General features: G+C 38.0%; 1 protein-coding gene across 1 annotated transcript in view; it reads left to right on the top strand.

The window, feature by feature from the left end:
- Positions 1 to 25,342, top strand: part of DNAJC1 (DnaJ heat shock protein family (Hsp40) member C1) — a 250,305-nt gene that overhangs the window by 91,274 nt on the left and 133,689 nt on the right. Inside the window, 2 exon segments of the mRNA XM_033209707.1 lie at positions 10,538 to 10,574; positions 10,577 to 10,627. Coding sequence (XP_033065598.1) covers positions 10,538 to 10,574; positions 10,577 to 10,627 — 88 coding nt within the window.

Raw genomic sequence — 25,342 nt, 5'->3', positions numbered from 1 at the left:
AAGAGGAACCACTTGAACTGAGTATTGAAAGATGAATAGACACTTAACAGTTAAGTGCCCACTTTGTATACTAGGTGGTATACAAAGATAATTTTGTAGATGCAGTACTTCCCATAAAATCATACTGTGTTAAGGCTAACACAGTATGATTTCCTGAGGAAAACATTATACAAGAGCCTTTTTTAAAAGAGGGTATCATGTAGCCCATTACTAGGTTCTCAGAGTGTATTTCAGGTCTGTAGATTCTGACTATATCTATTTAGGAATTTATATTATAACAGGTAAGTCTGATATGACAAGTCTAAAAAGAATAGACAGAATAAAGTTAATTGATAAGACAGCAAAGTATTTCTTTGATTACACACACATCTGTGAAAGATACGTGTACATTGTTAGGAATGGTAGAAATAAAGTACATAAGAACTGTGAAACCAGCAGAAAATATATGAAGTGGTTCTGTGATTAGGCAAGATAGAGGTAAAAGTGTCTCTTTGATAGTTCCCCTTGCTTTTTAAGAAGGTCCTTATAACCTCCAGAGTACTGGACTTTGTTCCTTTCCTTTGCTCTGAGAAGGATATTGGGAAAATTATAAGAATTGATAGAACAAAGTCAAAGAGTGAAAAGCTTTTATACTTAGTGGATGTTAAATATTTGATAATATTAAATTAATATTAGACATTTCCCAAGTAGATCAGTATTCAAGGACAAGATGTATGGATGTTGCCATATTTAGTCAAATGTATGCCCCATCTAATCTACATAGGCAGAAAACGTAAAAGTCAACTGAGAAATCAAAGGAAAAGAATACGGTATTTGTAAATTGATGAGTGAATGGAAGGCTGGTGTGTGTGTTTCGAGAGATGAGAGAACACTGGAGAGGAGTAAAATGCATGACTACATACAAGGAAGCAGGGGGAGCTTGAGGAAGTGTGTTGAGATAGCTAACAAAGCAAGTAGAGTGATCCCCAGAAGACATGGGTATGAATTAGTATATAACAGGGAACTTGGACTATATCAACAGAGGGCTTAAATCCTTTGAGGCAAGAATTTAATTGTAACATTTAAAGTATAGCTCCCGTGACACTTTGACATCTTACCAATCTGTTTCTGCTCTTACAGTGGGTTTGAAGGAAGTACACATTCTCTTGGAATCTGACAAAAACCAGTCTTCTTTGTTGGTTGTATTCAGCTTGTAACCCCAGGAAGTTTTTCTAACCTCCAAAATGCCCATCTTGGGTATTTTTAAATTGATCATATGTTGTGTAACCTGGAAAATAGCGAGTAGTTGATGACATATAATCAGTGCTCTGTGCATAGTTTCAATTTAGCCGTTATAACTTAGTTTATTTTCGCAATTGTATCAGAACGTTATATATTTTGCCCATAATAATTTAGATTGCTCAGACCGCCAGTGTCTCTCATAAAATCAGGAAGTGCCACATATCCCAAGTGATTACCAGTCTGAATCATAGACACAGTTCCCTGTATTTCCTAAGATCAAACAGGTCTTCAGCAGTCAGAACTTAATTTGCTTGAGAATTTGTTTGATTTTTCTAGGAATTCACCATTCAAGTTTCTTTCTGACCTATATATTACATTTCTCGGTAGCATAATTTATAAAATATAAAACTCATTTGGTTGTGCATTGCCTAAAGTTGTAAATTTGTCACCTTTTTAAGTCCCAGTCCCATCTTTTCTCATTACCAAGCAGATCTAACAAGAACACCATTCAAGTAAAAATTGTCATAGGAAGTTTCCAGCATGCATATCCCCACCCCCATCAGGATGTATAGGTTGCCTAGGAGCAGTGGCTGAGAAAATAGAGGAATCTTCTCTGTATAGCTCTGGCTTTTACCTAAAAAAAAAAAAAAAAAAAGGTTGCCTGAGAGTAAAGGAGTATTATACTTTATAAAACTATCTGTAAATGGAAGCATCCTCTCTCACAAGAAGCTACTTTTCCCATGTAGACTACAACTGTTGACAAGCCTGGAGGTCACCCTTCCTGACAATTAGGGCCCTTCCTTTCTAGCCCCTTTGCTTCTGCTTGCTGGGACTCTGTCAGAAACCAAACAAACAAAACATTCACAGCTAATTAGCAGGGAAAAAAAGCTTCTAAAAGGCTATGAGGCTTTTGTTTCAAGCTGAGTCGCCTGCCCTTCTACTTAGAGTTAAACAGATTTTCCAAGGGATGAGGCAGCTTCCTTTTAATACTCTAAAACTTTTTAAAACTTTTCAGACACACACACACACACACAAACCTGACACAGGAAATACATAAACAAATGAAAAGAGATGGAGGAGTTCATCTGAATTTTTATAAGCTGAAACTCTACTGCTGCAGGACAAAGGGATACAGGAAAACTGGAACGACCTTACAACATAAGACAGAGATTCCTTACTTCCACCCTCTGAAAGTAAATCCTTGCATCTTACGCAAGTACTCAGAGATCCAAAGACAGACTATAGAGTTTTATAGATTATTGCTAGATGTAGAAAAGATAAAAAGCTGCAAAATGTTAGGTAGGATGTTAGCAACATATAGTCTCATCAATTCCATATTTTATAGATGAAAATACTTAAGACTCAGATTGGTGAAACAGTTTCCCCAAAGTGACACAACTAGTTAATGGTAGAAATGAAACTTAAAACAGATGAAAATAAATACTGAAATATAAGAAAAAAATATGTAAGAAATATAAAAACTAAAAAAGAATAAATTTCTCCCCAGGTAGATAACTAGAACTTTATAGTATAAGCTGTCTAATCTTAAACTCCCTGTCAGAATGTTCAGGCTGATTATAATTACAAATTTTCCTCAACTTACCGGTTGCATCCTGATAAGCCCATCATAAGGAGAAAATACCGTAAGTTGCAGATACATTAAAAAACCCAACCTCCTGAACCTCATAGCTTAGCCTAGCCTACCTTAAACACGCTCAGAACACTTACATTTAGCTTACAGTTGCGTAAAATAATTTAAAACAAAACCTATTTTATTTTTAAAAAGTGCTGAGTATCCCATGTAATTTACTGAATACTGTACTGAAAGAAAATACAAACAGAATGATTGTATGGGCCCTGGAAGTATGGTTTCTACTGAATGCATGTCACTATCTCACCATCATAAAATGGAAAAATTGTTCTGTTAAACCGTTGTTAAGTCAAGTTGGAAACGTCTGTATGACATAAGTTGTAGAAGGATTCTTACATTGAGTTAGGGCTGAATAAATGGCTTCTACAGTCTCTTCTATCTCTTGGAACAAATGGAAAAAATAGTTTTTAGGCTTTGCATCTCCTTGAATATTACTGTCTCAGATCAGAGGAAGACAGTAGCTTCTGGTTTTCTGTTTTATTACTTTTTGTGGATTTAGTCTTATTATAATTCTGTACAGAAATTTTGACTCATCAAAATATAAAATTTTTAAGTTTTTCTATATTTTTCATTGTAATTTTATTGCATATTATATGTAATTCTGAGATGATAGTATAAGTCGGTGGGAGAACAAAACAATATAGAGCATTTGATTCTGTGGGCAGATTTTCAGAAATGTAATCTGCCCACAAAATGTAAGGAAAATGTAAGGAAAAACCATAAGGTGTTTTCCTATATTGAAGGTTATTTCTAAGCTTCAAACAAAAGATTTGGGCTATCAAACAATGAAAAAGAAATAGAGCATCCTCTATATTGTTTCTAGGTATCCTTCCTCATAACTTCCACATTCCTTATTCCCATCAGGACAGGTGGTATTTCCCTGTTCCTACCATTGTAAATCAATGCCTGCCCACCTGCCTGCCTTCGTACCTTCCTGCCTGCCCTCCTTTCTCTCTCTTTTTCTCTCTTTCTTCCTCCCTCTCTCTCCTTCTGTCTTCCCCTCTTTCTCTCTCTCTTTCTTTGTCTCTTTATCTCTCACTTTCTCTTTCTCTCCCTTTTCCTTTCCTTTCCTTTTTCCTTTCCTTTTCCTTTCCCTTTCCCTTCCCCTTCCCCGTCCCCTTCCTCTTCTCCTTCTCCTTCCCCTTCCCCTTCCTTTCTCTTCCGGGGTACATGTGCAGAATTCACAGGTTTGTTTACATAAGGACACATGTGCCATGGTGGTTTGCTTAATACCCATCACCTAGGTATTAAGTCCCATATGCCCTATTAGCTATTTATCCTGAAGCTCTCCCTCTTCCTGCTCCACCACAGGCCCCAGTGTGTGTTATTCCCCTTCTTGTGTCCATGTATTCTCATTGTTCAGCTCCCACGTATGCGTGAGAACATGCAGTGTTTCGTTTTCTCTTAGTTTAATGCCCTTGTTTCTTAAGTTTTTCTTTGGATTGCTTAATATGTTGACATTTATATGGAGAGGTAAAAGTAAACCAAAACATTACGAACAGTGCCAGCTTAGCATATTCTCTTATCACTTAATGAACTATGTCAAGAATGTTAAAGGATGGCTGAGCACAGTGACTCACACCAGCACTTTGGGAAGCCAAGGGGGGCGAATCACCAGATATCAAGAGTTCGAGATCAGCCTGGACAGCATTGTGAAACCCCGTCTCTACTAAAAATATAAATAGTAGTCGGGTGTAGTGGCAGGTGCCTGTAGTCCCAGCTACTTGGGAAGCTGAGGCAGGAGAATCACTTGAACCCAGAAGGTGGAGGTTGCAGTGAGCCGAGATATTGCCTCTCCGCTCCAGCCTGGGTGACAGAGCAAGACTCCATCTCAAAAGCTAAAAAAAAAAAAAGGTTTAATGTAAGGATATTCTCCATCTCACAGCTTACTAATCTTGGAAATACTGTATCTTCAGGGCTTAAACTAAATTATCATCATTACAAAGCCTTGCCTTCATCAAGCCAACTGAAAAATTCTCATTGTATGTTCTCCATACTAACTGTGTAGCATTTACTATTTGTATTAATCACAGTAGACTGATAGACCTTAGTCTGTTTCTGGCATATGCCTCATGTCTGTCACTGGTTGATAGGAAAGTGGGCATTCTGCTCTACCTAACCATTCAGGAGCTAGAGCAATGATGACTTCACCATCTTCTAGCTCTATCCATCTGGAACATGTGGCCTCCTTGCTCATTATGACTGGAGGATTTGCATGAGCTTTTCTGTGAGTTGGTTTGGAAATGACACATGGTATTTCCATCCACAGTCCATCCAGAACTAGTCCTCTGACCCCACCTAATCTTGAAAGAACAAGGAAATGTGGGGAAACAGAATGTTGAGTGAGCACCACTTTCTTTGCCAGTAATTCTTTCAACAAACTTTATTGATTGATTGCATTATTTACTTTGTGCCAGGTATTCTTTTAGGCCCTTGGGGCGGGGGTGGGGAGAGAAAGATAACAATTCCTGTTCTCATGGAGCTTATATTCTATATTCCATATTTTGATTAATATTTATAGTTATTTTTACATATTCCTTAAGGGAAACTGTTATGTCTTATATAATCCCCACATATCCTAATAATGTACAACATGTATAATAGTGGTTCAATAAATAAGCATAAATATCCCTGTTTAATGTCTTCTTGTGCAGAAGCCTGTGCTCTATAATTACATACAAAGAACACTCATACATTATTTAAGTTAGCCATTGTTTAAATGTAAAACCTGTCCCCTGTTTGATGTTTTGAACTCTTCAGGAAATTTTAAGTACTGGCCAAGGGCGGTGGCTCACGCCTGTAATCCCAGCACTTTGGGAGGCTGAAGTGGGTGGATCACCTGAGGTCAGGAGTTCAAGACCAGCCTGGACAACATGGCAAAACCCCGTCTCTACTAAAAAATACAAAAATTAGCCGGGTGTGGTGGCGGGCGCCTGTTATCCCAGCTACTCAAGAGGCTGAGGCAGGGAGAATTGCTTAAACCCGGGAGATGGAAATTGCAGTGAGCCGAGATCATGTCACTGCACTCCAGCCTGGGCGACACAGCGAGACTCTGTCTCAGGGAGAAAAAAAAAAAAAAAGAAATTTAAATACTGATACAGTTGCTTCTAGAATAAAAACTTTTGCTTATGGTTCCATTCATGAGGATTATAAACTCCTTGAGAACAGGAGTTCTTTCTGTTTGGAAAAATGTAAACTACATAATTTTAATACAGTATTATGGGGCAGGCAGTTCAGAGCCCTAATCAATTAAAGTAAGCATTTGATTATTCATTAAATGTTTATTAAGCTTCTGTAAGTGCCAGGCAGTATACTGGAGCTATAAGGATGGATTAGAAGTTTATATCCCCAGGAAATCTAACTTTCTGTGTAGGTAAACTAGAGTTTACTCTGGACCCAAGTAAATATTTGTGCTTATTTTTCCCATTGAGCAATTTTATTATAATTTTATTCACTTGAATTCACCGCCCCGTGGAAAATGGGAGGGAAAAAAGGTTGAAAACAGTTTTTCCTATTCATCCTCTTTTGACTACTTGAATTCAAAAGCATACCTTAAAGAATCGCCATACCTTAGAACATACCTTAAAGAATCGCCGCCTGGTTTCTTCTTGAATACTACCTCCAGAATCAGTCTGTTTCATTGTCAGGCAATTTTAATTATTAGGAAATGCTTTTATATATATATATATATATTTTTTTTTTTTTTTTTTTTGGAGACAGAGTCTCGCTCTGTGACCCAGACTGGAGTGCAGTGGTGTGATCTTGGCTCACTGCAACCTCCGCCTCCCAGGTTCAAGCTATTCTCTTGCCTTAGCCTCCTGAGTAGCTGGGGTTATAGGTGCCTGCCACCACACCTGGCTACTTTTTTGTATTTTTAGTACAAATGGGGCTTCACCATGTTGGTCAGGCTAGTCTTGAACTCCTACCCTCAAGTGATCTGCCCTCTTCAGCTTCCCAAAGTGCTAGGATTGCAGGTGTGAGCCGTCATGCTCAGCTTCTTCCTTGTGTTTATCCAAAATCAAAACTTTCATCTCTGGAATCATATATAGTAGTTTATACCATTCTTTCCTATGATAAACCTTGAGATATTCTATGGTAGTTAGGAAGTTATCCTCAATCTTCTTATCTCTAATCCCTTATAAAAACAGTTTCAAGCTGCCTCCCTGTGCCAGTGTATCTTAAAGTGCGATACCCCAAACTGTACACAAGGATGGTTGAAACAATGTAAAGTTGTACAGTAAAGTAGAATTGCTTGAGTTGATAGAATTAAGGAAATAATGTTTCCTGGAGTAGGTATATTGTAATTTGATTTCAAAGCATAGGTACAATATGAAAAAAAGAGAAAACATGAGGAGCGTTTGAATAAATGCTTAGAAATAGAGCAAAAGGAAGATAAAAGCAGTGAATGAAACTATGGAATGTATTGAAACTCTCAGATTAAGTAGAGTAGGTTAGGATGATTGGGTGGATTGCAGTCCTTAGATAAGTGTAGATTTGTATTAAATGTGTATGTCAAAGAGGAAGTTTTAGTGGGATTATGTGCCATAACAGGAAGAAGAAACATTAACAGAGAAATGTTCAAATTTGGCAGGACTACTAGGAAGAGGTTGCTATTACGCAGCAAAATGAAGTGAGAAGGATGCAATTAATAAGGTCACATAAGCAAGAAGATACAGGATTTGGCAGGGGAATTTTGGTGAAGTATGAAGCACAAAACTCATCCTTTGTGTTGGAAAACAAGATCCTTGTCAAATTGGTAGAAGTAGTAATGAAAAGGCCGGGCGCAGTGGCTCACACCTGTAATCCCAGCACTTTGGGAGGCCGAGGCGGGTGGATCACCTGAGGTCGGGAGTTTGAGACCAGCCTGACCAACATGGAGAAACTCCGTCTCTCTACTAAAAATACAAAATTAGCTGGGTGTGGTGGTGCATGCCTGTAATCTCAGCTACTCGAGAGGCTGAGGCAGGAGAATTGCTTGAACCTGGGAGGCGGAGGTTGCGGTGAGCCGAGATCGTGCCATTGCACTCCAGCCTGGGCAACAAGAGCGAAACTCCATCTTAAAAAATAAATAAATAAGAAGAAGAATAGCTAACATACATATAAGGCCTAATTATGTGGAAGATGTCATTCTGTTTCCCAGGTATTAACACATTTAATCTTCATAACAGTCATATAAGTTAAGTACTTTTATTATCGCCATTTTATGGATGAGAAAATGGACCTACAGAGAAGTTAAATAATTTGCTGAATGTCACATAGCTAGTAAGATGGCAGAGCTGAGATCTTAATTCAGATTGTCTGGCTCCAAATCTGTCCTCTTAATCACTATATTTCACTGTGCTATACTGTGATGATTGATTTCAGCCTACTTTCTTTTACCTCTCATAAATAACTAATCCGTGCCCTTCTTTTCTTGCATGTGCCACATTTCCTACTCCCCTCAAGGAGCCAATGCCTTCCTGACCTTTTCTTCTTCCCTACTATTAAAACTTACTCTGTGGAAAGATGCTAATAAGCTCATTCATTCATTCACACCAAGGTATAAATGACTCATATGGCTTAATATAAAATAATAATTCTTTAGGGTTGACTTTTTTTCAGGGGGGTGGGGAATGTTAAGGGGCTATAAAAACTTAACCCAAAACCCCGTTGAAACTTAAACTATATATGGGCATGGGAGAATGAGTAAATTGGGTGCATGGCCATCTGTGCTCTTCCAATCATACCATTGTTTACCTGGCCTAGGGCTTGTGTGAATCCTCATAGATATGAAGTAGGAGCGTAAAAGTGGGGATGAAAAGAATTAAGAGATCTTTTACTGTATTAATAATATATCTGTATTGTATTGAGTCAATGATTTTAGAATATCTAATTTTTATTAGGTGGGGGAGTTCTGATAGAACCCCAAGAGACACAGACCCCCAGGAGAAAGCTTTAATTTGGCCACAGTCATAGATGAAAAGAGTTTCTAGGGTTTAAGTATGTATGTATTTACATCTGAGTCAAAGTAGTGTCAAAGATTTTGTTCCTTTTTTTCCTGCCGAAATAAAGCGCACTCAGATGGGTCTATGATTTATCTGCTCTAGGAATCTTATAGTCTGGGAATGTTACCCTAGAGTTATTCTTGATACCCTTCTTTTTCTTATTTCACCTCAGTTCGTCATCAGGGCCCTTCATGTCTTGCTTTATTAGGTTTCTCATATATTTCAGTCTAATTCAATTCAGTAAATACTTACTTACTGAGTACCTGCTTTATGTCAGATACTGTGCTCTGGGCATGTAAGTATTCCTATCTCAATTTCTCACCTGGAAGAGAATATAACATGATACAAAGCAGTTATAGACATGTTTAAATACAAAAGGTAGTATACAAGGGAGAATTACACTGCCAGAGAAGGTCAGCAAAACTTGCAAAGGAGATGGGGCTTGAATGGATTTTCAAGGATTAATAAGAGTTCATCAGAATAATGCCAGAGAAGCATAATATTGTAGGCAGAGGGCAAAGCAATTGCACAGACATGGAAGCACAGTGTGGGCTGGTAGCTGTTGTACAAGTGGTATTCCTATAAAATATCTGAGGTTTGAGCCAAGGAGTGTGGTAAAAGATCTGTTTATTTTCATTGTCGAGATCTCATATGCCTAGAGCATCAACTTGTTTATTTTTGTGTATGTCATTATTTAAGACCTAGTTTTTTTTTTTTTTTGGTACACCACTAAAGCCTTACCTGTGTGCCACTCATTGAGACTTCAGTCACTGTATTTTGACACCTAAGTGTATGTATGCAGTATGTGTCCTCAGTCCTCAATCCTCAAGACTTCATGGTAACGGTTTTTATACTGGTCTCTAAGGTTGGTAGAAGGAGGAGTGACAACTTTCACTTTTATATACATGCGCATATAAGTTTTATAATCAGATTTGAAAATAATTTTGAATATCTATTGTAGTTAAAGGGCTAATATGAATATAGCAGTAGTACTTTGTTAGTCACAGTAATATAAATTGCCATGCCAAATCAGTTCAGCAAATGAGTTTTTCTGCTCTTTGTACATGCAACAGTATATTATGAAAATAGCTGGCCGGATGCAGTGGCTCACGCCTGTAATCCCAACACTTTGAGAGGCCGACGCGGGATCACAAGGTCAAGAGATCAAGACCATCGTTGCTAACACGATGAAACCCCATCTCTACTAAAAATATTTTTTTAAAAAATTAGTCGGTCATGGTGGTGGCACCTGTAGTCCCAGCTACTCAGGAGGTTGAAGCAGGAGAATGGCATGAACCTGGGAGGTGGAGCTTGCAGTGAGCCAAGATCGCGCCACTGCACTCCAGCCTGGGAGACAGAGTGAGACTCCATCTCAAAAAAAAAAAAAAAAAAGAAAGAAAGAAAATAGCATACAATGGAAGAAAACAGAAAGAGGATACCTCCTTTCCATATCTGAGAGAAAAAATAGTTTAAAATTATACTCAGAATTTCTCGTTGTAACTGGCTCTCCAGGAGAGAAAAATCATAGACAAATGTTTAATTTCTGCTCATCATAAAATCTGAAAACAAAAAGAAAGGCTACTTATAAAATGAATATAATGCTTTAAAATTAAGTTATATGGAAAATATTATTGAAGCACACTGATTTTTATGTTAATTTATGTATGCTTTTTTTTTTAAGGATGCTGGGCAGTTTTATGCTAAATATAAAGAAACAAGATGAAGGAAAAGGAAGATGCACTGACTAGAACTGAACTTGAAACACTTCAAAGTGAGTTCTAAATATTAGTGTTTTAATAATATCATATAAAATTAATGATTTAAATGTGAATTATCTTTTAAATTCAGCAGTAATTAAATTTTCTGGTTTTCTTTTTTTTTTTTTTCCCCACTCCCTAGTGGAGTCACTTGTACTTAATGTGTTTGACATGGAACATACTACATTATAGCATTACTTTACCACCCAAAGTTTGGTATCAGAAGGAAGGATAATCAGCTTGAGTCATGTAACTCCTCAAATCTAGGGGCATCCAAAGTCTACAAAGCCCTAAAATACTTCAGTATTGTAATTACAATTGATATTAGTGCTAGTTTAACCAGTTAATCACCCAACTTGCTGTGTAACAGTTGTAGTTAGGAAACCTGAAAATACCAATGATTTTTGTTTTGAAAATCTTTGTTTCATACTATTGTTATATAGTATGAACAACTTTGTATAAATTATCAGTATGTTGAAAAGAAATCTTCTATTGAACACAAAGACAGTTCTTGCTGATTTTAGGAAAAGTTGAATATATTATTTAAAAAGGTGTTTTCTCAGCCCCAGTCCTTTTGTCTGTTTTTGCCTTCTCTACATCTTGGCTCCCACACATATATGCTCTGTCTCTTTGCATTTCTTTATTTTTATTCCAAGCACTTAATACTACTTTAATTTATATGTTAGTTTTGTTTACCATCTGATTTCCACCCCACCCCCCACCCCCAGTAGAATGTAAGCTCTGTAAGGATAAGGTCTTTATCTGTTTTGTTCACTGTTATGTCCCAGGTTCTAGGGATTTGGGTGTGGTCATTTTAGGGGGTCATTTTTCAGTCTGTCACAATCCTTCAGGTGTCTGGACAGCTTTAGAACAGAGACCGTTCATCTTTGTGTCTGCAACATCAAACAGGGTCCTGGCACATAATAAATGTTCAGTAAATGGATGGATGTATGAATTCATGTAATGCCATGAATATTAATGAGCATCCACTGAGCACCTAGCCTTATAAAACACCATCTCGAGAAGCACATTATTTAATTCAAAAAGTTTCAATACTTACAAATACAAAATAATATTCACATCAACTATATAATTGTTTAAAGTAGACTTCTGTTAAGAAGGAGTTAGAATGGTAGAGGATTATTACATACCAAGGTTTACATGTGTGTTAAGAAGTAGGAGTGTGCAAGTGAAACTCTGTCGTTTTTATATAATTGTTATTTTTAGGAAAAATTGGTACATAACAATTTCTAAGCCTTTTCAGACTAATCACAAGGTGAAGAAAAATTACATTTTTAAGAAAAGAGAAGACTATTGGCCAGGCGCCGTCGCTCTCGCCTGTAATCCCAGAACTTTGGGAGGCCGAGGCAGGCAGATCACCTGAGGTCAGGAGTTTGAGACCAGCCTGGCCAACGTGGCAAAACCCCGTCTCTACTAAAAATACAAAAATTAGCCATGTGTGGTGATAGATACCTATAATCCCATCTACTCGGGAGGCCGAGACAGGAGAATCACTTGAACCTGGGAGGTAAAGATTGCAGTGAGCCGAGATCACGCCATTGCCTCCAGCCTGGGTGACAAGGGTGAAACGCTGTCTCAAAAAAAAGAAAAAAGAAAAGAGAAGAATATAAAATTAATCCAAAATTTACCTAGTGGCAACATAAATACACTACATTTCATTGCTCTCATAGACACAGCTTATCATTTCTATGTAATTTTTTGTTAAAAAACGTAATTGTAATTTTGGTAGATGCGTTAGAATTCTTTAGTAGTAACAAGACTAAGTATATACACTACTCTTTCTGAAATTAGAGGTTAAACATGAAGTGTTTATCACTATACAAAAGCTCATTTTGGAGTTAACTATTTTTCCAAAATTGTTCAATGACTTTTGTTCTGCTTAAGAGTTTGATATAATTCTCAAGCATATTTAATAGTTTCTTCTTGGCTGGGCACAGTGGCTCATACCTGTAATCCCAGCATTTTGGGAAGCCAGGATGGGCGGATCACTGGAGGTCAGGAGTTCGAGACCAGCCTGGACAACATGGTGAAACCCCATATCTACTAAAAATACAAAAATTATCTGGCCGTGGTGGTGGGTTCCTGTAATCCCCACTACTCGGGAGGCTGAGGCAGGAGAATTACTTGAACCTGGGAGGCAGACGTTTCTGTACATCGAGATCGTGCCACTGAGCTCCAACCTGGGTGACAGCAAGACTCCATCTCAGAAAAAAAAAGTCTCTTTCAATTTTGTCATTGTCTGATTTTGTAAAAATCACAAACTAAAAAATGTGTAAATATCTGAAAGTAAAAATGTGTAACAGTCTTCTAAAACATTTGAAAATTCATCACTAGCTTATCAGTTATTGAAACTCAGAATAGAGTAAGTAAATACCAGAAAGCATATTAAAAACAATCCTCATACTATGCTCTGAATAATAAGACTGTTATCTTGCATGCTTCTTTTATCAGTGGTATATTTAGAAAAGGTGATGGTATCAATATTAAGAATGTTAAAGAACAGTCACATTTACTGTTAACAATGTCAGACTGTCATGTATTTTTTAATGTAGTCTCTAATGGTTACATGCAAAGAATATTTTAATTAATTTTGTTAACTTCATTACAGTATTCTGCATTGTATACTTTAGAATTAATACATAAAGGCCCCAAATCCCCCAGTGTGCATTTCATTTGCCCCCATCCTTCTTAATTTTAAAGACCATCATCAGAATATCAAGTTCATAATAACATTTCCGTCTACTTAATTGAGTAAATGCATCTCATGTAGATTAGCAATAGCTGTTTTATGCTGCCTGTTTTTCATGACCTAATTGCTAATCTGCCCTCATCTGCTTTACTGCTTAGATTGTGCAGTATTCTCTGAGGGCTGCACTAGAACTACTTCGAGTAGGGTGTGATAGTCTTATTAAAATAGTATTTTAGATATGGGGGGGCAGTGAAAAGGGTGATTTCTTAAAAATAAATATCCTTCTGAGAAGTCTTTATGCAAAAAAAAATATTGATATATGTTTGGGAAATTTGGGGCACTTACTATAAACCTTTAATCAGTTTTGTGGTTTAGGTTTAAGTAAGTTGAATACTTACAAATATTAGACTTTTGAGGGTTAATGATTTTTTACACATTCTCTAATCATATGTTTTATTCTAAATTAATAAAAGTGAATTATGTGTACTAAAACAGCCCATATCATGAATGAGAAAAAGACGTTTGACTTACTTTATAAAGAAATTGCAAAGGTCACAATTTGAATAGACAAGGAAAGGAAAGGATAGAAGTAAACTTGATTATTTCCTTGACCCCTTTCTTTGTACCTTATATGATTTTAAAACAAAACCAAAATTAATCAAAACTCTGCTGCCAAGTACTTCCTTTAAATATGGAGAAATAGTTCCCAACATTAGTTATGTTTTTCTTGTTTTGTGGTCCTTGTTGCATGCCCCAGAAAGGGATTGAAGTAGGGGTGCCTCAGGGATACCCTGTAAGATGAAGCACTCAGTGAGAAAGTGGGGGACAGAATGTGACTTTTTAGTGTGGCAGGATGAGAAAATTTAGTCACCTTCCTTCAGACTAAAGGAAGAGTGATTTTCTAGAAGACTCAGGTTCATGAAGAAAGTAGTTGATTCAGGGGTTGGTAGGGAAGAATTAAAAATAGATTGAGGAAGAGCAGCCACAGTTTAGGTTAGAACACTTTGCCTGTGGTAACATAGGGTGCTCACGGATGAGAGCATACTCTCTGAGATAACTTATGCAAAGACATATAACCGATCACTAGCTCCAGCATATCTGAAAACATGACCTAATAGAATCTCTGTACCTTATGCCATTTTATATTATAAAACCTAAAATCTAATAGGAGCCCTCGTTCCAAAGCAGTTTGTATATAGGCAAATAATATCTAAAGAATATAGTATTTTATCCTAGGTACTTTTACCTAAGGTACAGTATAATATCCTAGGATATTTGAATACCAATGGAAGTGTGAAATTTTAAAATCATACAACTTGAATATAAATTTACAATTCCATTAATATTTCAAATCATATAAGTATATATATTCAATATATAAGGGACCAATTTTGTATAAGACAGATTTTTTCCATGGACCTGGTGGCAGTGGGGGATGGTTTTGTGATGAAACTGTGGTTAGATTCTCATAAGAAGTGTGCAACTTAGATCCTATGAGAACTTAGTGCCGCTGCTGATCTGCCAGGAAGTAGAGCTCAGGCAGTAATGCTTGCCCTCCTGCCGCTCACCTCCTGCTATGCAGTCTGGTTCCTAACAGGCATGGACTGATACCAGTCCATGGCCCAGGGCTTGAGGACCCCTGCTGTACAGGAAGTTGATAAAGTTTCCCTCTATTCCTAGTTTTCTGAGCATTTTTAGAAATCATGACGGGGTGTTGAATTTTGTGAAGTGTTTTTTTCCTGCATCAATAATTGTGATTATGTGATACTTCTTTTTTGGTATATTAATACGATAGATTACATTATTGGATTTTGAATATTGAACCAGCTATGCGTACTTGGAATAAACACCACGTGGACATGGTGTATAATTCTTGTTGCTGAATTCTATTTGCTACTATTTTGTTAAAGAGTTTTACATCTATATTCATGAGAGATATTGGTCTGTAATTATCATTGTCCATTTGTGCTGCTGTATCAAAATACCTGGGAAATAACTTGAGACTGGCTCATTTATAATGAACAGAAATTTAATTCTCACTCTTCTTGATGCTGGGGAGTCCAAGATTGGGGCATCAGTAGGTTTGGCGTCTGGCGAAGGTTTCTGTCTGCTTCCAAGATGGCACCTTGTTGCTACATCCTCCGCAGGGCACAAACGCGTGTCCTCACAGGGAACAGAAGGGGAAAAGGGGCTGAATGCTGTGTGAAGTCTCTTTTGTAAGAGTCTTAATTTTTTCAAGAGGGAAGGTCTCTCATCACCTCCCAATGGCCTTTTCCTCTTAATACTATTGCATTGGAGATTGCTTCAACATAAATTTTGGAAGGACTCAAGCATTCAAACCATAGCATTTCACTCCTAACCACCCCCCTCCAAAATTTATATCCTTTTCACATACAAAACATATTAATTACATACCAATAGCCCCTAAAGCCTTAACGCATTCCAGCATCAACTTTAAAGTTTGATATTCTCATGCCAAGAGGGAGAAATGGGAAAGAATAAAGGGGCAACAGTCCCCAAGTTGTAAACCCAATATGGCAAACATCATTAATTTTTGAGGCCTGAGAATAATCAAGTTTGACTTCATGTTTCATCTTCCAGATACACGAGAGTAGAGGTTGGGTCCCCAAGGCTCTGGGCGACCTCAGCACTATAATTTTGCTGGTCACAGCCCACGGAGCAGCTATCACAGGCTGGGGTCTCATGCCTGCAAGCTCTCCCAGGCTAGAGTTGCATGCTGGTGGCTCTGCAGTTCTGAGGTCTTAGTGGTGCCCTACTCCTATGGCTCCACAGGGCATGGCCCTAGTTGGGGTTGTCTCTGGCAGCCCCACCTTTGTGGCAGTTCTTTGCCTGAGCGCTGAGACTTCTATGAGGCATCCATTGAAATCTAGGTAGACATATCTCCACAACTCACACACTCTGTGCACCTGCAGAGTTAGCACCACATGGATGCCACCAAGGTTTACTGCTTGTGCCCCCTGAAGTGGTGGCCTGAGATGCACCATGGCCTGCGTGAGCCGTACCTGAGGTGGCTGAGGAGCACTGTGGCTGAATGCACGGAAAAGAAATGAGACATCCTGAGCAACAAGCCCATGGTTTCACAAGTGGTTTGGGCCCCTTTTTTGAAACTGTTCTGCCCTCAAGGACCTGGTGCTCTGAGCCTGCTATGAGAAGGGCAGCACAGATAATCTCCAAAATACCTTTGCAGTCATTCTTCCATCGTCTTGATGAATAGCATATGTCTTCCTTCTATTCATATTAAATCTCCTTATCAAATGTTTGCTTGGCCACACCGTTGGCATTCTTCTTCAAGCATACTTTAAAACCTGACCAGGCTGAGAATTTTTTAAATCTTTAACTTCTGCTTTCCTTTTAATTATAAATTTTATATTTAATTTCTTTCTCTCTTCTTGCATTTTACTATAAGTAGTCAAGAGAAGCCATGAAGCATCCTGAACAATTTACTTAGAGATAGAGGTGTCATCCACAAAATATCCTAGCCCATTGCTCTTAAGTTCTGCCTTCCTCAAAGTAATAGGACCCAAAACACAATTCAGCCAAGTTCGTTGCCACTTTACAGCAAGGGTGGCCCTTCTTCCAGTTTCCAATAAAGTGCTCCTCATTTCCAACTAAAGCCTTATCAGAATGGCCTTTACTGTCCTTATTTCTACCAGCATTCTGATCACAACCACTTAGATCATCTCTAAGATGACTGAGGGTTTCTCTACAGCTCTCTTCTTCAGAGCTCTCACTGGAAGCATGCTTAATGCTTTAGCATGCACTTCAGAGCTGTTCTGGCTTCTACCCATTACTCAATTTCAAAACCACTTCTACATTTTCAGGTATTTGTTACAGTAGCACCACCAGTTCTCAGTATTACTTTCTATTTTAGTTTATTTTGTGCTGCTATACAAAATACCTGAGACTGGATAATATATGATCAACAGAAATTTATTCTTACAGTTCTGGAGTCTGAGAAGTCCAAGATCAAGGTACCAGCAAGTTTAGTATCTGATGAGGCCCTGGTCTCTGTTTCCAAGATGGCACCTTGTTGCTGCATCCTCTATGGGAGATGAATGCTGTGTCCTCACATGGCAGAAGAGATAGAAGAAGAAAGGGGACAGAATGCTGTGTGAAGCCTCTTTTATAAGGCCTTTAATCCTATTTATGAGGGAGGAGCCCTCATGACATAATCACTTCCCAAAGGCTCCACCTCTATGAGACTGTTTCAACATGAATTTTGGAGGGGACACAAATGTTCAAACCATAGCATTAGCTTTCTCTTTTTGCACTGTCTTTGTATGACCTTGGTATTGGTAATACCAGCTTCATATAATGAAATAGGAAGTTTTCTCTCCTCTTCTATTTTTTTTTTCTTTTGAAAAACAGAGCTTTGCTTTTCTTGCCCAGACTGGAGTGCAATCATGCAATCTTGGCTTACTGGTTCAAGTGACTCTCTTGCCTTAGCCTCCCAAGTAGCTGGGATTACAGGCGCCCACAACCATGCCTGGCTAATTTTTGTGTTTTTAGTAGAGATGGGGTTTCACCATGTTGGCCAGGCTGGTCTCAAACTCGTGACCTGAAGTGATCCACCTGCCTTGGCCTCCCTAAGTATTGGGATTACAGGCATGAGCCGTCGTGCCCAGCCTTCCTTTTCTATTTTCTGAAAGAGAATGTCTAACACTCTCATTAATTCTTGAAATGTTTGGCAGAATTCTCTGGTGAGATCATCTGAGCCTGAATATTTCTTTCTTTGGAGTATTAAAATAAATTAAATTTGATTTATAGTTATAGAGCTATTTAAATATATTTCATCTTTCATTTATCGATTTTATGAGTGAGTTGAGATAGTTTGTGTTTTTTGAGCAATTGGTCTTTTTCATCTAAGTTGTCAAATACATGTATCTAGAGTTGTTCCTAATATTTGCTTTTTATCCTTTTGATGTCTGTATGCCCTGTAGTGATTTCACCTTTTTAATATAGGTAACTTTTGTCTTCTGTTTCCTTTGTCAGATTTGCCAGATGTTGATCTTTTCAAAGGACCAGTTTTTTTGTTTAGTCTATTTTCTCTATGGTTTTTGTTTTCAATTTCATTGATTTCTGCTCTTGTTTTGATTGCTTCTTTCCTTCTGTTTGCTTTTGGATTGTTTTGATCTTTTTATGGTTTCTTGATGTGAAAGTTTAGATTATTAATTTGAGACTTTTTCTCTTTTCTAATGTCGGCATTTAATGCTATACATTTCCCTCTCAGCACTGCTTTGGCTGTGTCTCATATATTTTGATTTTTCTTTTTTTTTTTCTTTTTTTTGGCAGAATGTTACTCTGTTGCCCAGGCTGAAGTGCAGTGGTGCGGTCTAGGCTCACTGCAACCTCTACCCCCCAGGTTCAAGCAATTCTTCCACCTCAGCCTCCCGAGTAGTTGGGATTACAGCATGTGCCACCATGCCCGGCTTATTTTTTTATTTTTAGTAGAGGTAAGATTTTACCATGTTGGCCCAGGCTGGTCTTGAACTCCTGACCTCAAGTGATCCACCCACCTTGGCATTCCAAAGTGCCGGAATTACAGGCGTGAGCCACTGCGCTTGGCCACATATTTTGATACATTTTTATTTGACTCAGCTCAGTATTTTTTTTCTTGAGATTTCCTCTTTCGTGCATTGATTATTTAAAAGTATATTGTTTAGTTTCCAAATGTTCAGGGCCCTTTTTGTTATATTTCTATTAAACATTGGTAGTTTGATTCCCTTTTCATTAGGAAGCATATTCTGTATGAGTTAAATTCCTTTAAGTTTGTTCAGATCTATTTTATGGCCCAAGATATGGTCCATCTTGGCATATATTCCGTGGACATTTGAAAAGAATGTGTATTCTGCTGTAGTGAATTGGAGTGTTCTATAAATGCCAGTTAGATCCAGTTGGCTGATGGCATTGTTGAGTTGTATATCATTGATGATTTATATATTTAGTTATGCTATTAATTATTGAGAGGGGGTATTGGAATTTTTTACTGTAATTATAAATTTGTCTTCAGTTCTATCAGTTTTTGTTTCACATGTTTTGCAGCTTTGTTGTTTGGTGCATACACATTTAGGATTGCTATGCCATCTTGGTGGATCTTTTTATCATTATATAATGTCTCTCTTCATTCCTGGTAATTTGTTTTTGCCTTATAGTCTACTTTACCTTACCTGATACTAGTATAACTACTTCTGCTTTCTTTTGATTAATGTTTGTATGGTATATCTTTCCAATCGTTTTACTTTCAACCTACCCATATTGTTATATTTGAAATGAGTTTGCTATAGATAGCATATATATGTAAAAAAGATGAAAAACCATATGTGTATATGTTTGTGTGTGTGTATTAAATAGTTTGTGTATTTACACTGTTTACATTTAATATAGTGATTGATCTCTTAGGGCTTAAGTCTGCCATTTTATTATTTATTTTCTATTTTTTCTCTCTCATGATCATTTCTCTGTTTTATCTATTACAGATAGCAGTTCTCTGTTATAAATAGCATATATATGTAAAAAAGACAAAAGACTGTGTGTGTATGTGTGTGTGTGTGTTAAATGGACAATTTGTGTATTTAAACCATTTACATTTCATATAGTGATTGATATGTTAGGGCTTAAGTCTGCTATTGTATTTTTTATTTTCTATTTTTTCTCTCTCATTATCATTTCTCTATTTTCTTTCTGCCTTCCTGTGGCTCAACATTTTTTAGAATACCACTTTAATTTATTTATGGTTTTTTTTTTACTATTTTTTTGTATCACTTTTTAGTGGGTATAATAGGTATAATGTTATATATACATAGCATATCACAGTCTGCTGGTGTCAGATTTTTGCTATTTTGACACGTAAAAGCCTTGCCTCCCCTTAAATCCCTTTACCTTCCTTTTTATAGTATCATTGTCTTGAGTATTTTCTCTGTAACACTGAAGGTTATAATTTTGATTTAACCGTCATACATAATTAGAAAACTCAAGAGCAGGAGGAAAGTCTGTTGTGTTTACTCATATTTTTATTCTTTTGTCCTTTCTTCTTTCCTGGTTGTCCAATATATTTTCTTTTATGATTTATTTTCCGTTTATAGAGCTTCCTTTAGCCATTATTGCAGGATAAGTCCACTGGTGATGAATTCTTTTAGTTTTCCTTCATCTCAGGATGTCTTGGCTTCCCCTTCATTCCGGTAATTATTGTTATAGGATATTGATTTCAGGTATAACAGTTATTTTCTTTCAACATTTGAAAAATGCTGTGCCGCTTCCTTCTGGCCTCCATGGTTTGAGGTGAGAAATACACTGTCATTTGAATGCTCTTTCTACTACAGATAAGGTCTAGTTTCTCTGTTGCTGCTTTTAAGTTGCTGTTCAGAGTCCCAAAACTTTCCAGGGCTGTGTTTTTAGTTTTTTGTTTGTTTGTTTGTTTGTTTGTTTTGTCTGCTTTGTTTTTCAGATTGGGCAATTTATGTTTTTCTATCCTCAAATTCACTGATTCTTTTCTCTGTTTGCTTCATTCTGCTGTTGAGCCCATCCATTAAGTTTTTAACTTCAGTTAGTGTACTACACATCAGCTCTGACATTTCCATTTGGTTCTTCTGTATGTCTTCTATTTGTTTTTGCTGAAACTTTTTATTTATTTGTTTCAAGAGTGTTCATTATTGCTTGTCATATCATTATTACATGGCTGCTTTAATAGCTCAATCAAGTAATTTTTTATTTTTTATTTTTTTGAGATGGAGTCTCACTCTGTTGCCCAGGCTAGAATGCAATGGTACCGTCTTGGCTCACTGCAACCTCCCCCTCCTGGGTTCAAGCGATTCTCCTGCCTCAGCCTCCCAAGTAGCTGGGATTACAGGTGCACACCACCACACCCGGCTAATTTTTGCATTTTTAGTAGAGACAGGATTTCACTTTGTGGGTCAGGCTGGTCTTGAACTCCTGACCTGAGATAATCTGCCCACCTCGGCCTCCCAAAATGCTGGGATTACAGATGTGAGCCACCACGCCCAGCCAAGTGTCTCATGCATCCATGTGAAGAGACCCCCAAACAGGCTTTGTGTGAGCAATATGGCTGTTTATTTCACCTGGGTACAGGCGGGCTGAGTCCGAAAAAGGAGTCAGCAAAGGGTGGTAGATTATCATTAGTTCTTACAGGTTTGGGGATAGGCGGTGGAGTTAGGAGCAATGTTTTGTGGGCAGGGGGTGGATCTCACAAAGTACATTCTCAAGGATGCGGAGAATTACAAAGAACCTTCTTAAGGGTGGGGGAGATTACAAAGTACATTGATCAGTTACGGTGGGGCAGAAACAAATTACAGTGGTGGAATGTCATCAGTTCAGGCTATTTTCACTTCTTTTGTGGATCTTCAATTGCTTCAGGACATCTGGATGTATACATGCAGGTCACAAGGGCTATGATGGCTTAGCTTGGACTCAGAGGCCTGGCACCAAGTAATTTAAATATCCCTTTTATCTTGTTGGCATGTGTTACCTTTTCTCATTCAAATTGAGGCATTCTTGATTCTTGGTGTAACAACTGATTTTTGATTTAAATTTGGACATTTAGGGGTATTATGAAACTTTGGACCTTATTTAAGTCTTCTGTTTTACCTGGTCTTCTTTGGCAATACTCTAGCCATGGAAGGGGTAGTGCTGCCTGTTACTGCTAGGTAGAATTGAAGTCCAGGTTTCCTATGTGGTCTGTTTGACAGATGAGGAACGGAGTGTTTGTGGATTCTCAAGTGGGTATGGGTATTCCTGCTTGCCTCTGGACCTCCACGGATAACACGCTGTCTAGGAGGAGGAGCAGGAATACCTACTTACTGCACCCCACTTGGCCTCCACTGACATTATGTGGGGATGGCTTTGCTACCATTGGGCGGTTGTGAAAGCCCTGATTCTTCACTAGGCTTCTGTTTTTGTTTTGTTTTGTTTTGTTTGAGATGAAGTCTCATTGTTTCGTCCAGGCTGGAGTGCATTGGCGCGATCTCAGCTCACTACAACCTCTGCCTCCCAGATTCAAACGTTCTCCTGCCTCAGGCTCCCTGATAGCTGGGTTTACAGGCACACACCACCACACCCGGCTAATTTTCATATTTTTAGTAGAAACAGGGTTTCACCATGTTGGCCAGGCTGGTCTTGAACTCCTGACCTCCGGTCATCCACTCCCCTCAGCCTCCCAAAGTGCTGAGATTACAGGTGTGAGCCACCACACCAGCCTACTAGACTTCCTCTGTAATCACACTGTCTGGTAGAGGGAGAGACACCTATTACTTCTGGGAGGATATGGAGGTTCAGGCTACCCATATAGTCTCTACTGACTTCATTAGCAGGAGGAGGATCCACCTTATCTTTTAGCCTTCTCTCTTACATCTCCCTGGTGGGGAGGTTGGGTGCCTCATTACAGGCTGGCAATGGCAGGAGTCTAGGTTTCCCATTAGTCTTTGCTCTCATGGTGAGTGGTGGGATGGGGGTGACACTACTTTCTGTCTTGTTTGTCTGAATTAGAGTGGTTATTGTCTAAAAGCTTTATCTTTTAGACAAAAGGTAAATGCCTGTGCTGTCTCTTTTTTGGTCCTTTAACTAGAGAGAGCAGGCTGTTGTTGTTGTTTTGCCTGTATGTGTGTGTCTTTGCCTGTTAGTGTTTCTGGGTTGCTAGTTTCTGCAGCACCAAGTCTGAGATATGTAAGAAACACAAGGAAAACTCATAGAACTGACCACTCTGGGTATTCTTGAGCCCTGCAGTACCTAGCTGGTCAGCCTTCTCGCTAACTTTCAAATTCTTCTTGTGTTTGTTTTATATATAATGGTTAATTTAAGATGAGTAAACAAATAACTTGTTTACTCTTTTATCTTTTTTATAATTCTTAGTGAGACGAATGTGGAAAAGTTCTCCATTTTTTCTGAAATGGGAGTTTTATATTAATTTCTCATATGATTGGGATCTGTGCCCCCACCCAAATCTCATGTCGAAATATAATCACCAGTATTGGAGGTGGGGCCTGGTGGGAGGTGATTGGATCATGGGGGCAATTTCTCATGAATGGTTTAGCAAATCCCCTTGGTGCTCTTCTTGAGACGATGAGTTCTCATGAGATCTGCTTGTTTAAAAGTGTGTAGCACCTCCTCCCTCTCTCTCTCTCTTTTGTTTCTGCCTCTGCCGTCTACCTGTTCTCCTTTTGCCTCCTGCCATGATTGAAAGCTTCCTGAACCGCCTCCACAGAGGCAGAAGCAGTCACGCTTCCTGTACAACCTGCAGAGCTGTGAGCCACTTAAACCTCTTTTCTTTATAAGTTATCCAGTCTCAGTTATTTCTAGCATTGTGAGAATGAACTAATACACTTTGTAAAACGATTTTTTTAAAGCTTATTTATTTATGTAGTTTTTAAACTTTTAGGTTCAGGGGAACATGTGAACCTAAAAGTTTAGAAACTACATAAATAAATAAGCTTTTAAAAAAGCTTATGTAGGTAAACTCATGTCACAGGAACTTGTTGTACAGATTAATCACCCACATATTAAGCCCAGTACCCAATAGTTATCATTTATACTCCTCTCCCTCCTCCCACCCTCCAATCTCAAGTAGACCTCAGTGTCTGTTGTTTCCTTCTTTGTGCTCATAAGTTCTTATCATTTAGCTCTCACTTTTAAGTGAAAACATATGGTATTTGGTTTTCTTTTCTTGCTTTAGTTCGCTAAGGATAACAGCCTCCAGCTCCATCCGTGTTTCTGCAAAAGACATGATCTCATTCTTTTTATGACTGCATAGTATTCCATGGTGTATATGTACCACATTTTATGGCTGCATAGTATCCCATGGAGTATATGTACCATATTTTCTTTATCAGATTGGTCATTGATGGGCATTCAGGTTGATTCCATGTCTTTGCTATTGTGAATAGTGCTGCAGTGAACATTTGTGTACATGTGTCTTTATGGTAGAATGATTTACACTCCTCTGGGTATATACTCAGTAATGATATTGCTGGGTTAAATAGTAGTTCTGCTTTTAGCTCTTTGAGGAATCACCATACTGTCTTCCATAATGGTTGAACTAATTTTCACTCCCACCAACAGTGTATAGGTGTTCCCTTTTCTCCACAACCTTGGCATCATCTGTTATTTTTTGACCTTTTAGTGATAGTCATTCTGACTGGATTGAGATGGTATCTCTTTGTGGTTTTGATTTTCATTTCTCTAATAATCAGTGATATGGAACTTTTTTCCATATGCTTGTTGGCTGCATGGATGTCTTCTTTTGAAAAGTATCTGTTTATGTCATTTGTCCACTTTTTAATGGGGTTGTTTTTCTCTTGTAAATTTATTTAAGTTCCTTATAGATCCTGGATATTAGACCTTTTGACACATGCAAAGTTTTCAAAAATTTTCTCCCATTCTATAGGTTGTCTGTTTACTCTGTTGTTGTTTCTTTATGCTGTGCAGAAGCTCTTAAGTTTAAATCTCAATTGTCAATTTTTGCTTTTGTTTCAATTGCTTTTGGTGTCTTGGTCATGAAATCTTTGCCCATTCCTACATCCAGGATGCTATTGCCTATGTTGTCTTCCAGGGTTTTTATAGTTGGGTTTTATGTTTAAGTCTTTACTCCATCTTTAGTTTTTTGTATATGGTGTAAAGAAAAGGTCCAGTTTCAGTCTTCTGCATATGGCTAGCCAGTTATCCCAGCACCACTTACTGAATAGGGAGTCCTTTCCTTATTGCTTGTTTTTATCAGCTTTGTCAAAGGTCAGATGATTATAGGTGTGCAGCCTTATTTCTGGGTTCTCTGTTCTGTTCCGTTGGTCTATGTGCCTGTTTTTGTACCAGTACCATGCTGTTTTGGTTACTCTAGCCCTAGAGTATAGTTAGAAGTCAGGTAGTGTGATGCCTCCAGTTTTGTTCTTTTTGCTTAGGATTGCCTTGGCTATTCAGGCCCTTTTTCATTTTGTATGAATTTTAAAATAGTTTTGTCTAGTTCCGTGAAGAATGTCATTGTTAATTTGATAGGAAT

This window comes from Trachypithecus francoisi, unplaced genomic scaffold, assembly GCF_009764315.1.
Source record: "Trachypithecus francoisi isolate TF-2019V2 unplaced genomic scaffold, Tfra_2.0 Lachesis_group9, whole genome shotgun sequence".
NCBI classification, from domain to species: Eukaryota; Metazoa; Chordata; class Mammalia; order Primates; family Cercopithecidae; genus Trachypithecus; species Trachypithecus francoisi.
The sequence above is the reverse complement of the archived record's forward strand: the minus strand, read 5'-3'. Positions and strand labels throughout refer to the sequence as shown.